The 18,007-nt window shown below is 34.8% G+C and overlaps 1 protein-coding gene across 11 annotated transcripts in view; it reads left to right on the top strand.

Moving 5' to 3' along the window:
• HDAC9 (histone deacetylase 9) overlaps positions 1–18,007 on the top strand; it is a 938,649-nt gene that overhangs the window by 624,959 nt on the left and 295,683 nt on the right. For all 11 annotated transcript variants that reach the window (XR_009260421.1, XM_058724883.1, XM_058724881.1 and 8 more), the window contains one exon: positions 14,068–14,245. Coding sequence is in view for 10 of the 11 variants with exons in the window: in XM_058724883.1 (XP_058580866.1) it covers positions 14,068–14,245 (178 nt within the window). In the remaining variant the exon portion in view is untranslated. The remainder of the gene's footprint in view (positions 1–14,067; positions 14,246–18,007) is intronic.

Below are 18,007 nucleotides of genomic sequence, written 5' to 3'. Positions count from 1 at the left end.
TTTAGCTACCAGATTACCCATCTCCCCAGCAGAGCTCCCGGAGGAGGGAGGCCTATTGGTGGCCTTCAAGTGTGCCCTATGTGGTGTTTCTGGTCACTTTGTGTCATTTGACTTATGACCTTGACTTAATAGGCTTGTGATTTTTAAATGTAAACATATTAAGACTTAATTCACTAAAATTTATTTTGAGTGGATATTTCTACATTTTTAGGTATTCATAATTTTTCAACTTGCAGTTTAATGACTAAATGTCTCCTGAAAATAGCAAATGTTTGTGTATTATTTATGAATGAACAAAAAAATTACTTTTGTATGGCTAGATAATATTCCATTGCATAGATATGCCATAATTTATTCATCAGTTGATGGACATATAGGTTGTTTCTACTTTGGGTTATTATGAATAGTACTGTTGTGAACATTCGCGTTTAAATTTTTGTAAGGCATATATTTTCATTTCTGTTAAGTATATACATATTATGGAAATTTCTAGGTCATGTGGTAGTTCTTTGTTTAACTTTTTAAGGAACTGCCAGACTGTTTTCCAAAGTGGCTCTATCATATTTCCTTTTTACTAAGTGTATGAAAGTTCCAATTTCTCCACATTCCCACCAACAGTTGCTATTACCTGTCTTTTTTATTATAAACCAATGTGGTTGGTGTGAAGTTATTTCTCATTGTTGTTTTGATTTACAAATCCCTTATAGCTTATGAGGTTGAGCTTCTTTTCATGTGCTTATTGGTCATTTGTGTATCTGTTTTAGAGAAACGTGTATTCAGAAAATTGACTTAATTTTTGAATTGGGTTGTTTTTTTGTTACGGAGGCATAAGAATTCTTTATATAGTTTGGGTACAAATCTCTTATCAGATACATGTTTTGTGAATATTTTCTCTGATTCATGGATTATCTGTTTACTTGATGGTGTCCTTTTGAAACAAAGTTTTTAGCTCTGATTATATCTAATTTATGTATTTTCAGGATATTTTTTTCTTTTGGTCTTACATCTAAGATTTACTCTTACATTTCTTGAAAGAATTTTATAAATTTAGCTCTCAAATTTAGTTCTGTGATCCACCTGGAGTTCATTTTTGTGTGGTGTGAGAAAAGGTCAGTTTCATTCTTCTGCATGTGGATATGCAGATGAATTAGCTCCATTTGTTGAAGGACTAATCTTTCTCCATTGAAAAATCTTAGTACTCTTGGTAAAAATCAATTGGTCATAAGTATAAGGGTTTATTTCTGGATCCTCAGTACAATTCCATTGATTTATATGTCTATCCTTATGCCAGAGCATACTGTTTTGATTATAGCTTTATATTGATTGTAGTTTTATATTAAGGTTTGAAGTTAGACTCCCTTTCCTATGTTAGGATATCTTACAGAGAGTTTGTGCTGTGTAATCCTTGATGCAGGGACTGGGTGTAAATGCTAGTGTCTATTCATGTATCAAATATTAGTATAGTTTATTTGATTTTTGTATTTTTATTTAAAAACCAAATATCAGTAGAAGCTCTACTGTTTTCTTTTATACCCCACCGTATTGGCTTGTATTCCTCGCTTTGGAGACCACTGCTCACAGGTACTATATTTGGGCTCTATTTCGCATTATACCAGCCTTTAGCCATATGTCATCAGCCAATGTCTCACCCTTAATTTAAGGCACTAAGGTAATAGTGAATTACTTCTATACACCCAGTAACATATCGAGAAGTGTAGACTTTCTCTGAAACTTCATTTCAATCACCTGTTGTAACTATGACTTTAATAGGATAAAGTAATTATTCCAATACACTGGTGAGTTAAAACAAAATAAGATATCTTAGTGACCTAGAGTTGTTGATTGCCACAAAACTCTTTGGTAAACCACACTGTGAAGAAGAAACACAAGAAATTTAAATGACATTTAAAAATTATGTAGATTTACCAGCTCAAACAAATAGAGTCAGATTTTTCTCCCAAATCTGGAAGGAGTTATATATTTCTTTTGTTTCTTTTACTTTATCATTTTATTTATTTAGTTTTTTAAAAATGTTTTTAATTTTAATTCCAGTCTAATTAACATACAGTATTACATTAGTTTCAGGTGTACAATATAGTGATTCAACAATTCTATATATTACTCAATGCTTGTCATAATTATATTTCTTAATCACCATCACCCATTTTACCCATCCCCCCCCCCACCTACCTTCCATCTGGTAACCACCAGTTTGTTCTCTGTAGTTAAGAGTCTTGTTTTTTGATTTGTCTCTCTCTTTTTAGAAGCAGTCATATTTTTAAGATATAATATATACATTCTTCAAACTCAGAATTTAGTGAGCTCCTGTTATGTTCCAAGTTCTAAATTTGGGACTGGGATTATAATAGTGCAATGGGAGTTTCTGTTCATACGTAGCTTGTATCTAATAGTCCTTCATTGTCCAAGTCTGTCTGAGTTAATAGCAGTTCGTGTTTACTTTAAATACACACATGCACACCACCTTAGCATATCTAACCAATTAAAATACTGATATTACAATAAAGTAAAACATTTCAAAAGAACCTCTAAAATAAAAATATATGCTTATGGGGCACCTAGGTGGCTCAACTGGTTAAGTGTCCAACTCTTGATTTCAGCTCAGGTCATGACCTCCCGGTACTGTGAGTTCGAGCCCCACATCCACCTCCATACTAAGGGTGTGGATCCTGCTTAGGATTCTCTCTCTCTCTCTCTCTCTCTCCCTCTCTTTCTGTCCCTCCCGTATGTTCTTGTCCTCTCTCTCTCAAAAATAAAGACATTTTAAAAAATAAAGTAAAATAAAATAAGATAAAATAAAATAAATGCTTATTAGGCAATTTGGAAAGTACAGTCACAATAAGAATATAACAATCAGTGAAGCAATCAGAGTTTCAGTGTTTAGAAGTAATTACTTTTAATTGTTTTTGTCCTTTTAGATATTTTCCTAAAATTTGCACATTTAAATTTGTTTTCTATTCCAAATCCTCATTTTACATTTCTAATTTACATCCTTCTGCTCTCATTTCTCAGTCCCTTAAGGATCGTTTTCTCATTGAGATGAATTTAATAATATGTTGAAATTCTAAAAATGAAATATACTTAATTGTGCATGTTATTGTATTCATTTATCTATCAGTGTAAGTTGGTACAAATTAATGAATATTTTATGACTATATGACCTCTAAATTAGCTTAAACTTAATAAAAATATTTTTTCATACTTATTTTTATTATTTTTTTCTTATGTACTTTAACTTTTTATTTCTGTTTTTTTCTTTCACTCATTCTATTTGTATTTTCCTTTTTTTTTTTTTTTTTTTTTTTTTTTTTTTGGTTATTTATTTTGGTGGGGGGAGGGGCAAAGAGAGAGGGAAAGAGAAAGAATCCCAAGCAGGCTCCGCACTGTCAGTCCCTAATGTGGGGCTTGAGCCCATGAACCTTGAGATCATGAACAGAGCAGATGAAGAGTTGGCTGCTTAACTGACTGAGCTACCCAGGAACTCCCCTGTTTGTATTTTCCAGTGAATCTTTATTTCCTCCATACAAAAACTTAGTCCTATAACTAAAACCATTGTGTTACAATAATATTGGTGTTTTGTATGCACCAACTTATTAAACATTTACAATTTATTTTCTCTGTATTTATATACAGAGAAAATGATAAATATAATGGACATCCATAACATCCAGCTTAAGAAATAAAATCTAATAAATAATTGTATATTGGGGCTCCTGGGTGGCTCAGTCGGTTGAGCATCCGACTTCGGCTAAGGTCATGATCTCACGGTTTGTGAGTTCGAGCCCCGCGTCGGGCTCTGTGCTGACAACTCAGGGCCTGGAGCCTGGTTCGGATTCTGTGTCTCCCTCTCTCTTTGCTCCTCCCCTGCTCACACTCTGTCTCTCTCTCTCATAAATAAAGGTTAAAAAAATTAATTGTATATAATATATACATACTATATGACATATGGTACATTATTATATAATAGTTTAATATTGTCATACAACATAAGAAATATAGTATATAGTTGAAATTACCTGTATGTCTCTCTCCTATCTTATCTCCCTTCTATTTCTCTAATTTTGCCTATTTTTCCCATGCCTTTCTCTTTATATTTTTACTACATTCATATACATTTAAACAGTGTATGATATTCACTTGCACATTTTTAAACTTAAATAACTTCATATACATTATTTTCCTTGCTTTTTTCACTTACCATTTTTACTGTAGATTTATTGTTCATCTTCACTTTTACTCAGTATTAGTGGATTGTTCATTGATGTGGTTGTAACAATTTATCCTTCTACAAGCCATCTATGAGTTTTTCTTGCTCTATATTTTCACTAATGCTTGCTATTATCAGAGTTCAAATGTTGGGTCAATCTGATGAGTATAAAATGGCATCCCCTGTTGGTTTTAATTTACATTTCTTTTATTACTGAGGTTGTTTCTATTCATATATTTGTTGGTTTATTGAAATGTTTCATTATCTGGGTATTCCTTGTTCATACTTGTCCATTTTTCTGTCCCCATTTATTTTTAAGAGTTATGTATGTAATGCAAACATTAAAAATTGCTTTATTCATTAAATATTTGCAAACATTTTACCCCTAATTTATCTTGTCTTTTCTTTTAGGCTGAGTGGTCTGGACCCAGACCTAGATCTGATTAGCACATGGCCTTGAATTGTTATGAACTTGTGTCAGAACCTAAAGTGATGCCTGCTTTGTGTGCTTAGGTTTGTACAAAGCAGTGCTTCAGATGGAGGAACCCTGGGCCCTCCTCCCCCAGCCTCAGTGTTTAGGCCTCAGTGAATGGACAGCAGGCCTCATTTTCAGGGCCTAGCAGATGCTCAGTGAACATTCCAACCTGTTTAGTCTCTTCTCTTTTCCATGGTGGCGTGTATTTTACTGGCTCATGTTATAAAGTACTTAAATTCCTTTCCTTCTCCAAATTTAGAATGATATTCTCCACATTATTAAATATTTTAAATTGTGAATTTTACATTTTAGTTTTTAATCCTTTCTTTTTCCAGATAGTATTAGGAATCTAAATTTATTGTTCCCCTTAGAGGTTACCAGTTTTCCCAGCATCACGTATAGACATTCCTTGTTTAACTGCTATTCTGTAGGGCATCTTTATTATTTACGGAGTTTCCATATGGTCATGGGTCTCCTTCTGGGCTCTCTATTCTATCCTACTAATTTATTATACTCTATTCAATGATGTAATAATACTCTATTGTGTTATATGATTTAGGTTTTAGTATGTATAGGTATTTGGTTGGGCCTATCTCCCTGCTTATTCCTTATGTTCAAAATTCACATAGCTCATCTCTGCCTTTAATCTATACAAAATTTAGAATGAGCTGAAACATTCCAGAAATAATTTGGGAAGAACTGTAATCTTTATGATTTTAATTCTTTCAATAACAGAGTATAGTGTATATTTTCATCTACATACTTTATATCTCTGATTATAATGTCATCAGCATACATGATCTTTATAATATTCTTCCTTTTTTTCCTGGAAAATATATATAACAAAAAATTTACCATTTAATTGTTTTTAAGTGTAGAGTACAGTGACATTAGGTATATTCACCTTGTTGTGCACCCATTACCACAGTGTATCTCCAGAACTTTTTCATCTTTCCAAATTGAAACTCTGTACCCTTTGAATAATAACTGTCTTTCCCGCTTTTCCCAGCCCCTGGTAACCACAATCCTGTCTTCATGAATTTATTACTGTAGGTGTGTCATACAAATGGAATCACATAGTATTTGTCCTTTGTTACTGGCTTATTTCACTTAGCCTAATGCCTTTAAGGTGCATCTATATTAGTGCACATGTCAGAGTTTAAGACTGAATAATATTCCATTATAAATATTAATTTTTAAAAGTTTATTGACATTTGCTTTATTGTATTAGTTTTGTAGTTGTTCCATAGGTGCTTGAAAGAGTATTTTATTGGTTTCAAAATTTAATAACTAGAGAATTGGGTTATTCAGATCTTCTGTAACCTCGATCGCTTTGTTAAGTTTGTTATGACCTCCTACCATATGTGAATTTTTAATTTTTTTCTTTGTAATTCTGCCAAGTTATGCTCTTTACATATTGAGCTTATGTTCCTAGGTTTAAATTTGTTGTCACTGTTAATTTAACTTTCATATTATTTTATATGTAACTTTATATGGTCTCTAATATTTTCCCCCTAAAGTCTGTTTTGTCTCTTTTCAGGATGGCTGCACAAGGCTTTTCCTCCTCCTCTGCCCCTTTGTTTTTTTTCTTTTTTTTTTTTTTTGGTTAGTATTTTTTGTATGTCTTAATAAAATCTTTTAATTTAAACTTGCTCAGTTCCCAAAGCCTCTGATCATGATTGGTATTACCATAAAGAAAATTATCACGAATGCATGGGCAATGACAATTACTTTATAGATCTAATGATCTCCTAATAGAGTACTGGGTTGGCTGAGTTCAGCTCCAATTAGAGGGCTGAGGGCAGTTCCTATATGCCAGCTCAGGCACCGAATAAAAGGTAGAGAGTTCCGGTATCTTTGTGGTTAGTGGAAAATAGTCAGCGGTTTATGAACATAGCTACAGTGGCTGAGTAAAGCCTTAGACTGTAAATCTAAGAACAGAGGTTGAAGCCCTCTTTTTGCCAAGCTCTCTGGTGAAATATCACATTGATTTGCAAATTCAAAGAAGCAGCTTCAAATACTGCCAGGGCTTCTACCGCCTTTTTTTTTTTTCCTCCTAGAAGGCGAGAGAAGCCGGTTGATTAGGGTGTTTAGCTGTTAGCTAAATTTTTGTGGGATGGAGGCCCACCAATCTAGTAAGGGCTTAGCTTAATTAAAGTGTTTGATTTGCAATCAATTGCTGTAGGATAGATTCTTGCAGTCCTTAGAGTTGGGTGCACAGGAGTTAAATCGATATGACTTACTCAGGGCTTTGAAGGCTCTTGGTCTGTCTTAACCTAATCTCCTAATCCATAGTCTTCATCTTTTAAATGGTAAATTGAGTACCTTCACATCACCTGTGTTAGTAATAAATTGAGGTTTGTTCCTAGCATCTCATTTTGTGCATTATAGTTCAGCTTTTTTCATGTTTCATTTTTCTCCATTTATTTTATATTACTGCTTCTTTTGCTTCTTTTTTATCAAAATGGCTAATTTTAATAAATTTAAGTTGTCATTTCTTTTTCTTTTTAAAAATTATTTAAATTCTAGTTAACATATGGTGTAGTATTAGTTTCAGGTATGCAATATAGTAATTCAGTGCTTCCATACAATACCTGGTGCTCATTAGAGCAAGTACACTCTTTTTTTAAAAAATAAATTTTTAAGTTTATTTTTGAGAGAGAAAGAGAGAGTGAGTGGGGGAGGGCAGAGAGAGAGAGGGAGAGACAATCCCAAGCAGCCTCTGCACTGTCAGTGTGGAGCCTGATATGGGGCTTGAACCCATGAAATGTGAGATCGTGACCTAAGCCAAAACCAAGAGTCTAGTGCCTAACTGACTAAGCCACCCAGGTGCCCCATTTTTTTTTAAGTTTATTTATTTTGAGAGAGAGAGAAAGAGAGTATAAGCCACCCAGGTGCCCCATTTTTTTTTAAGTTTATTTATTTTGAGAGAGAGAGAAAGAGAGTATGAGGGGCAGAGAGAGAGGGGGACAGGCTCCACACTGTCAGGGACGTGGGGCTCAGACCCACAAACCATGAGATCATGACCTGAGCCCAAGTCAAGAGTTGGATGCTTAACTGGCTGAGCCACCCAGGTGCCCCACAGCAGGTGCACTCCTTAATCCCCATCATCTATTTTACGCATATAAAATGTATCCCTTTGGATTTGTATTTTTGTATTCTTTGGGTAAATAGCTAGTAGTATGATTGCTGGATCATAGGGTAGTTCTATTTTTAACTTTTGAGGAAACTCCATACTGTTTTCCAGAGTGGCTGTACCAGTTTGCATTCCCACCAGTAGTGCAAGAGGGTTCCCTTTCTCTTTTCCAAAATTTTTTTGTCTTCTTTAAAGTTATATACATCATTTTTATTTAAGCTCCTTTTAAATTATTAACATGCATGTTTAGTTTTAAACAGTCTAAAGTTAATCAGTATTTATGCATCCATCCTGAATAATACAAATACTTGATAACATGCAAATTTCCCGCAGCCCTTGGCATTTTACAAGATAGGCTCTAGGCATATTTATGATTCTAGTTTTCTGAAAAACAAGACTCCTGAAGTTCAAAACACTGTGAAACCAAAAAGAAAATCAAATTGCTCATAATGCCAATAAAGAAGGAACATATATTCTTTAAAGAAATGGCCTTGGAAATCAAATTTTAACTTTTTTCATAATTGTTTTCCCATGATATTTTTTTCTTTTAGGTCCTATCTTTTAATAAGCTAATTCAAATAATTCTGATTATTTCACTGATTATTTTAAAGATGAAACACTATAATTTTTTATTTCTGTATTTGTTCTTGCTGAAATTGCATAATGATACTGATTATTGCACATAATGAGCAGCCACCCACATGTCTGGAAACAAATGTAACCATCCAGAACAAAGTGAAAACCCAGAAGCCATAAAAGAGGTCCTTAAGCAATGACAACAAGAATGCAAAACAAAACCAAACAGAAACATAACCAAAAATTAAAGAAAAATATAATGTTGATGTTGCCTCTGCCCAGGGGCTTTATTACCTCATAATCTCCATTAGCAAGCTACCTCTAAATAAATATTTTACTCTAAGGAAGAACATTGTGCTTGCCATACAGAAAACTTCAAGACCTTTTCCTACCCACTTTCAAAGGGACAGCAGTGCCTATCCCCCATATTTAGAAAGGCTTGAGCCTCAATGACATTGATGTCTTATTAGGCATTACTGAAGAATTTATAAAATGGATGCATAGTAACTCTACTGTGAAAGTAATTTATAGTTTTTATCAGTGGGAGGAGACAGATGATGTTCAGGCATATAAGGCCTGAACCACTTACTTCCTTCATATAAGAAAATGTTGTCTTACAGTTAGTAACCTGAGACAGTTTCTCAGAATGACAGTCTGGCAAAGTAACCAATCAAAACCAAAGCACCAATTAAATAACCTGAAAAAAGAAGGACTAATGTATGCTTAAGAAATAGCCTCAAGATAGTATATTTAAAAGATATCTTAAGCAAAAAGGCTTTTTTGAGGGGACATTGTATTTATTATTCATGTGGGCATGACACATTTTTCAGTGAGGCTCAGTAGATGAAAGTTTAGTTTGGGTATGCATCTAATTTTTAGTAACAATAGGTTTTGTGCTCTTAAGCATTTTATTTTTCTGAAAACGCGACAGAAACATTCTCTTTTGTACTTACTTAAAATTATGGAAAATAACTATGGACAAAATTATCTCTTATTAAAATTGCTAATAGGAAAAAAAAGGTGTAGTGAAACACATCAGTAAATTCCAGCTACAACACAAAAATACTAACTAGGTGCACCTGGGTGGCTCGGTCAGTTAAGCATCTGACTTTGGCTCAGGTCATGATCTCACAGTTTTTGAGTTTGAGCCCTTCATTGGGTTCTGCTCTGACAGTGCGGAGCCTACTTGGGATTCTCTCTCTCCCTCTCTCTCTGCCCCTCCCCTGTTTGTTCTTTCTCTTAGAATAAATAAAAAAAAATTGTCTCAATTTTCAGCCTCAAGCAGAAAGCTTTTTATTGCTTTGGAGTAATATCCATCAGAAATAAAAGTGGCTTACCATTTTGTGATACTTTGTTGTCAAATATGAGCATAGTAATGTGTGCCTTACTGGATTATCAAGATTCCCCCTATATATTAAAAGCCATACTTCATTTGTAAAAGGGTATATAATTGTGGTCAACTCTTGAAAGTGAATAATCTTTTCTCACTTCTTTAGTCCTTTTTTTTGGTAGAAGGTTCAAAAATATTTGACCTATGCTCTTATGTCTAAGTTTTGACTGTGTATTTTTAAAACCATTTACCATTTTTCTTAAAGTTTTAATATGGGTGGTACATGGAAGGTTTGGAAACTTCATAAAATTACAAAGGAAAAATAATTTTCAAATCACTCATTTCTTTCATTATCTCTTGGCTCTAACCCTAAATGATTTCAGAGTATCGTCTTTTGATAATTGTTTAGTGTCTATTTTCTTATATTTTTACCTAGCCATTCTTTGGTTGACTATGTTATGATTGCTTATAAGAGGCTTTCTTGTTTTATCCCTATAGAGCAATCTTAAGGATGCCTATGTATCTCCTGAGTATTTATTTACTCATCATATATTTATTAACACTGGCTACATCTGAAACACTACATAGGAATATCTGAATCAATAGGCAAAGCTTTTATCCTTATGGAACTTACCAACTAGGGATAAAGTGCTTGAATATAGAATGTCAACCCACAAGATCAGGAGCCATGGTTAATTCACTTTCTTGTCTATACAACCCAACATGGGATTTCTTTTCTTCTGCATGTACAATAGATATTGGATGAACACTTATATGTGATAAATAACTACTACTTAACAAGTAGTTATTTGTCTCTTATCTGTGTTGCTATATTCCTAATAGTAGAGATTGGATAAGTAGGATTTTGCCTACCTGATTATGAAGTTCTGTATTAAGATGTAACATTTGTTTCACGCTTATGGCTTAGCAAAGTATTATTCCATTATCTCAAAAGGTTCCTGTGAAGCTCAAGTAAGCAATAAATATATTTTATTTAAAAATTTTTAACATTTATTTAATTTTTGAGAGAGAGAGAAAGAGACATAATGTGAGGGGAAGAGAGAGACACACAGAATATGAAGCAGACTCTAGGCTTTCAGCTGTCAGCACATACCCTGATGCGGGACTTGAACCCATGAACCATGAGATCATGACCTGAGCCGACATCGGACGTTTAATTGACTGAGCCACTCAGGCACCCCTTTTATTTAAAAAGAAGTTAGTGGATATTATTTACATGGAGCTCTTACAGTATTGATTCTTTAGTTAAGAGAGAAAACCATTCAGTAACCCCAGTCATCTTAATTGGCCTTTAACTTCCAAATATGTTACATATTTTCAATGTGTAAATAGTTATTTAGGTTCAAGAAAGCATAAGAACAAGATATACAATGCAGCAGAAAATAAACTCAAAAAATGTAACTCAGAAATGAGTTACATCCAGTCCATGGTTCAAAAAACTTTGCATATTATACATGCAAAGATAATTTGTCTCACACACACAGTGTGTCTAGAGCTTGTCCCCACTCTTTACCTGACTAATTCAACTTATCCTTCACATCTTAAACATCACATTCTTAGAAGCAAGTTCCCTCAACCTCTATATCAGATTTTTCTTTACATTTTTATGGCACTTTGCATTTATTCTATACAGCACTCATTGTATTTATGATTACATTATACTTAGAAATATTTAGTATCTGTATTCTGACTAGACAATGAACATAAAAATGGCTCCACACACCAGCAGAGTATCTGGCACACAGTATGAGCTCAGGAAGTGGTTATGGCATGCAGTAAGTCTAATAGAGAAAAGATGACAGCAAGGAGAAGGAGAGAGAAAAAGTGTATTAGGAATGTAATGGAAAGTGAAAGTACATTTAATGTGGTAGCTTAAAAAGGTTCTTTGGAAAATTACAGGTTTTTCTTGGAGGATGTGCATGATTGCTGAATGTGCAGCTTCATAGATACACCTAAAGGGATGATGCACAAAAGATTGGTGGAACACAAAGGACTAGGGCCACTGTCTCCATAGACACAGTAGACACTATGCCCAGAGCCCATGATACTTGAAGGTGCTCCCAGAATGTTTAAATTTTAATGTTTTAATCAAAAGAGAAAATATAATATATATAAAATCCATTGTATGGCAATATAAGCATAGAATGTAATTTTCTAATAATTACTTATGGAGGAAGGAACCCAAAAAAGTTAATAGTGCCCAGGGCTCATGACAATGAGAATGCAGCCCTGGGAACGATATTTGTTGTACAGTAGATAGGATTTGGGCTAGAACTTGGAAAAGGAATAGAAGACCTAATGTTGAGAATGCAGGTTGGCCTAAGGTCATAGAGGCCCAAATGCCAGGCTAGGGAAGTTCTGACTTCAGTTTCCTTCAGAGGCTTTTGTGTCAACTTTTGCTTACAGGAGGGCCTTAGGAAGATAATTCTTGCAGAAAGAAGTAAGATGGGTTGTCTTAGGAATATGGTGATCAAAGGCCTTATGCATGAGGTTAGATGAGGGTTAAAGAAATTACAGTAGGAAGAGACAGAGAAATGGAGATTACAGACATTCAGGTAGATGTTTACTCATGCATTTTAGATCAAATGCAGAAAAACCCCTTTTCCCCGTAGAAAATTCCCCAAGTCATGATTACGCATTTGCATTCCCTCTGATTATAAATTCTATCAGAGGAGGGACTGTGTCATACTTACTGTTGTATCCTCAGGGTATTATAGATGGAAGCACTCAAGAAAACAAGAGAGTTAAACTCCTGTCAAAGTGTTAAAACTATTATAACTAGAACTAGATCCTGACCAAGCCATCCTTATCATCACAGTCAATGCCCAAAGCCTGAGTATGTGACAGATGACTTCCAACTGACTGATTGATGGTACAGTTATTCTGCTGTATTGTATACAGCAGTAACAATATGTACATATACACTAATTACAACTTATTTTAAAGTTAATTTTAAAAGATTATTTTTAAAAAATTGGGCAGTCTTTGCCTGTTGTCTATAATGAAACATTCATAATCATAATCATAATATGCGCCATTAACTCATATACAGGGGAAGTAATAATGACATAAAACCATGCAATATGCATTGAGTACAGTTGTGTTGTATGTAGATTTGTTAGCATTCTAAGTGGGTAATTTGTACACTTAGGATATAACAAGCCTTGTGCTAGAAATACAAGCATCGCAAATGATGGGTGTTAGCACCTAACCTAATAGGAGGTGTAAGGCAAATCCTCACTAATGAGAGGTAATGTTTGCATCGAGTCTTGAAAGAGTAAATGCTAGCCAGGTAGATCAAAACATAAAGGCATGTAAAAATTTAAAATTATAGGAATTAGTCTTATACTTAAAAGACTTTAACTTTTTGGCATCAATTTCTATGGCATGCAATAATCAAATCATCTTATATATCACTGTTCAGCCATTTTCCACATTTGTTAAGCATATGGAAAAGGAAAGAATCATAAAAAGCAGTGCAAGAGTTAGGAATTCCCTGATTTTGAAGAAGAGGAAGTATATTCACCATGTAATATTGATAGTTAAATTAGCTGCTTGTCTGTGTTTTAGAGATAGTCTTTTTTGGAGACAGAAGTATGGACTAAGTGAATCTTCGAGGAATTCCAAACTCAGGCTTTTGATTTGATAACTACAGTATGAAACATGTTAACATTGTTAAATCGCTGAGATTATATTTAATACTCTTTAAAGAAACAAAATTTTTATTTTATTGAGATTATACCATTCAACCTATGAAAAATTCATTGTTCTATACCATAATATGAAGGCTGAAAGGTAATAAAATATAGCCATATAATTGGTAATTTTAGGCTCCCATAAATTTTATTGCCAATATTACTGAATAAATTCAAGATAGAATTTTCAGAATTTAGCCTTATTGGCAGTTTGAAAGCAGTTGAATTGCTTTCCCACTTTGTGTTGCAACAATTCTGGAGCTATATTCAAATGTTGTTATCAAGATAGGAAACGAGTCTAAGTTGATGTTCCTTTTGAGGTTAAAGGTCTGTTTCTTTCAATCAGTTCAAATTGACAGGTCTCCTGCCATCACCTCCTCCTTAGCCAGGCAGACAAGCCCTGGAAGTCAGTGTGAAAACATCTGTTGAATGGATTTATTGACTAGATCTTGTTTTTTCTCTCCCTTTCTCTATTTTTTTTTCTTTTTCCTTCACACCGTTTATTATGTCTCTGACCTGATGAACTTAATTTGTTTACACGTCATTCTCAGTGTCTCCCTCAATGCTTGTCTCATGTTTCTTTCTACTGTGCTCTTTTCTTGGCAACAGCCCTTCCTGGAGCCCCAGCACACACGTGCGCGCTCCGTGCGCCAAGCTCAGCTGGCTGTGGTTGGCATGGATGGATTAGAGAAACATCGTCTTGTCTCCAGGACTCATTCCTCCCCTGCTGCCTCCATTTTACCTCATCCAGAAATGGACTGCCCCCTCCAGCCTGGCTCTGCAACTGGTAGGAATCCCTAAAGACTTTCCCTAATAGGCAGGCTACATACACCGTTCTTGTGGGATTAAGCAATTTAAATGCTTTGAATAACTCCAATAGCAGAACGCTCATTTTAACCCAGTGCAACCCAAATTTTATGAGGTTATATTGGCCACAAGACAAACAGCACATCTGATAAATCTTGGGCTTAGTATTAATAGCCTCATAAATTGTTATCATTCAAGGGCCTGGAAAACATATCAACAGGTGCATAGATCCCTTTTGGAAACAAAATCCCTACAACATTCTTTAGCAGTGTTCCTCAGTCTCTTCCTCCTAGTAGTCCTGGCCACTAGGAAATTTATGATGCTCAGCTTTATTTGACTCTGAAGAGTGCCTCTCCCCACGTTTGTTTTTCACATTTTGTTTGTTTCATTGTTTTCTTCCGACTTGCCATTTAGATGACTCCTGGGAGGCAGTTGGCCAGGGCAAACCTTGCTTAATGCTACGTACGTTAGTTTCATTTCCATTTATTATGGCACCTCTGGGTGGGCTATTTGACCAATCTCTTCCTTTGCCTACAGCTGTGTTATTTTAGAACCTGGCTACAGAGGAAAACAAAGGCCAGAGGAAGGTCAAGGCTGGAACATACACACAAAAAAGGGGTGCCCTTCCCTCTCCAAAGGAACTATGCTGTAAATATCCATGTGGATAAATACTCCTTTCTGTCCTATTCACAAGAATAGGATCCATAAGATATCCATGTTCTCAAACTTGTGGCTGATCAAATGAAAGATAAAATAGCCCTAAGGGACTCATAACTTGGATGTAGCATGGGAGAATTCATGTGCACCTTCTCTCAAAGACTCTTACAGGTTATCTGATTTATTTTTGAATCAGTTTTCAGAATTCCAGTTTGTTTTTGTGGCTTCAGTGACCTCATACAACCCTTTGTGCTGGGAAAAGTTAAAATGCTTTTTCTAAAATCACATTCCCAAGCTTTGATATCATCTTTATTTAAAAATATGAATGGAATGGCCAAGTTATTTAACTTTGACGGACATCTTTAATAAGTATGCAGAGGAACTACTTTTTGCAAGGTGTTATTGCACAGGCCAACATTCCATACTAGGAGTTACAGGCTAGGTATATTTGCATGTATTTCTTGTACCATATTAACCACTGCCTCAGATCCCTGTATTGGAGGATAGCAGACCTGCCCTGGTATCCCAGATAAGCCAGGACTGTAGCCCAGTGTCAGCACAATCTGATGGGATAAGTTGTGCCTGGTTCTATCCTTGGTCTTTAGAGAGTTTTTGCTCAAAACCAGATATGTGATGCAGAGGAGTACTATTTGTAGCTATTCAGATCGGTAGCCTTCAAGAATTACATTCTTCTAAATTCTTTCTCTAGAAAATATTTTTTATTTTGGCCATAAGTTTTCAAAGAACACAGAGCAATCAGTGATCAGCCTATCATAGTGGCCACAAGTTTTCAGAGAACACAGAGCAATCAGTGATCATCCTATCATGGTGGTAATTCCATTCACTCAAAATTATTTCCTTAGTTTAAAAGTGAACTTCATCATAAAGTTTTGTGGTACTGTTCCTACAGTATGTCGCTGTCTACTACTGAAATCCTATTGATTGATTTTCTTATCTTGGTTAAGAGGGGTGACCCTTTCCTGATATGCTTTGGTTTCCTCTGCTTTTATATGTTCCTTAAATATGAATAAAGTAAGATTTCTGAATATTAGAATAATACTACAAGCTTGAGAAAGCAGTGTTGCCAGGTGGACAGGGTTGGAGGCCTTAGAAGAATCCAGGTGAAAAGTAGACTATAACTGCTAATAGAAGCATGACAAACAACCTAATCATTCAAACCAAAGACTGGATCATTTCAGATGGTTAGTTTCTTTCTCATAATGTCAGCAACACAAATAGGGAAGTGAGCTTGAGACTGTTTTCATATTTAATGGACTTAAGCACACTTCTTATCTGAATGATTATATACACTTATATTTTTTAAAAACAGTATTTTATATTTAATAGACAGTAAATTTTAATTAAATCAACAAACATTAGTTTGCATAGAATGTATATAATATATGTACATACAGTCATAAACACTTAGGATTGATAGTTCAAATTGAAAATACTGAAAGTTGCTTTGTAATTATTGTTCCAGTTAAAGAATGACTAAGTGGGGCTTCCTGGGTGGCTCAGTCGGTTGAGCATCCGAATTTGGCTCAGGTCATGATCTCGCAGTTCTTGAGTTTGAGCCCCACGTGGGGCTCTGTGCTGACAGCTTAGAGCCTGGAGCCTACTTCAGATTCTGTGACTCCCTCTCTCTTTGTCCCGCCCCCACTAGTACTCACTCTCTGTCTCTCTCAAAAATAAAGACATTAAAAAAAAGAAGAATGACTAAGTGATTTTAACATTATATACTTTGGTAGAGAAAAACTTTATTCTCTCACTTGGTCTTCAAAATTGCATCCTAACATTTAAATTCTTAAAATGGCTCAATTTTTTAAAACAAGTATACAAAGTGTGTTATTTACATGTATGCTAATAGCCCCTCCATTGCCATTCTGATTAAAAATACATATTTGGTTGCTAACTCTCATTTAGTGCTTTTCCAAATCCAAAGGAAACGAAACGTACCATCATTACTCTGCTTGTTCCACATAGTGTTTAATCCAAATTTCTCCTGTAGCCTCCATTCTCTCTGAGAATCTTTGAGATACACATGATCTCAAAATTCATTGTAGTATTTTTTTAAAAATTTTGTTTTATATTTATTTATTTTTGAGAGAGAGACAGAGCTCAAGTGGGGAGGGGCAGAGAGAGGGGGGAGACACAGAATCTGAGCAGGCTCCAGGCTCTGAATGGTCAGCACAGAGCCTGACACAGAGCTTAACCTCATGAACCAGGAGATCATGATCTGAGCTGAAGTCAGAAGCTTAACCGATTGAGCCACCAGGGCATCCCTCATTTTAGTATTTCTAATGATCTGATTTCAGAGATGAACTATTAAGATTTTGATTTTTAGTATGTTTTAAAAGTATGTTTAAGCACTAAATTCTTTTCTTTTGACTTTTAAATATCTGCTATAGATACAGTTAAAAAAATCAAAAGTGACATTCAAGTATATTCCTTAGTAATATTTAGGTTTTTTTCAAAAGAATGGTATACAATCTCACATGCTCAGTAGTTGTTCCACTAAAAAGGTAGGAGCAGAAAAAAGTACGTTACAAAGGTAGGTGATTTACTTAAATCCATTCTGTAAGAGTGGTACTTTTTGCCACAACTAAAAAGTTATCTAATACTTAACTCACATAATTTTCAAGGCACACCTTTCAAACTTTCACCTTCCATGTGGATTCTCAGCAACCAGATAGAGCAGCCACACCACCCGCTTTTTGAAAAGAACAAATCAGTATTTCAAGTGGAAAATGTTGTATGTGATTTCAGTCAGTTGTTGTAGGATGAAGTCTTTGGACTATTTCCTGTGAAGACTTGAATGGACCAAGAAATGGATTAATATGTGGCCATTACATGGTGGTCCTACACAATGCCTGAGTACAGTTATTTCTAGGATGGGCAAGAAGAGTATAAGATTATGATGCTTCTAATGATAATGAAGAATATGTGTTGTATAGCCAGGTTGCCACATACTCCTTGAAAGGGATTTTATGATTGGAATCTGAGTATTAATACTCATTTTTTGTAATAGTCAATTTAAAAGGTAGAGGTTTTAGTTCTATGTAAAGCCAAGACATATTGTTTA

Source organism: Neofelis nebulosa, chromosome 4 (genome assembly GCF_028018385.1).
Source record: "Neofelis nebulosa isolate mNeoNeb1 chromosome 4, mNeoNeb1.pri, whole genome shotgun sequence".
NCBI lineage: Eukaryota > Metazoa > Chordata > Mammalia > Carnivora > Felidae > Neofelis > Neofelis nebulosa.
The sequence above is the reverse complement of the archived record's forward strand: the minus strand, read 5'-3'. Positions and strand labels throughout refer to the sequence as shown.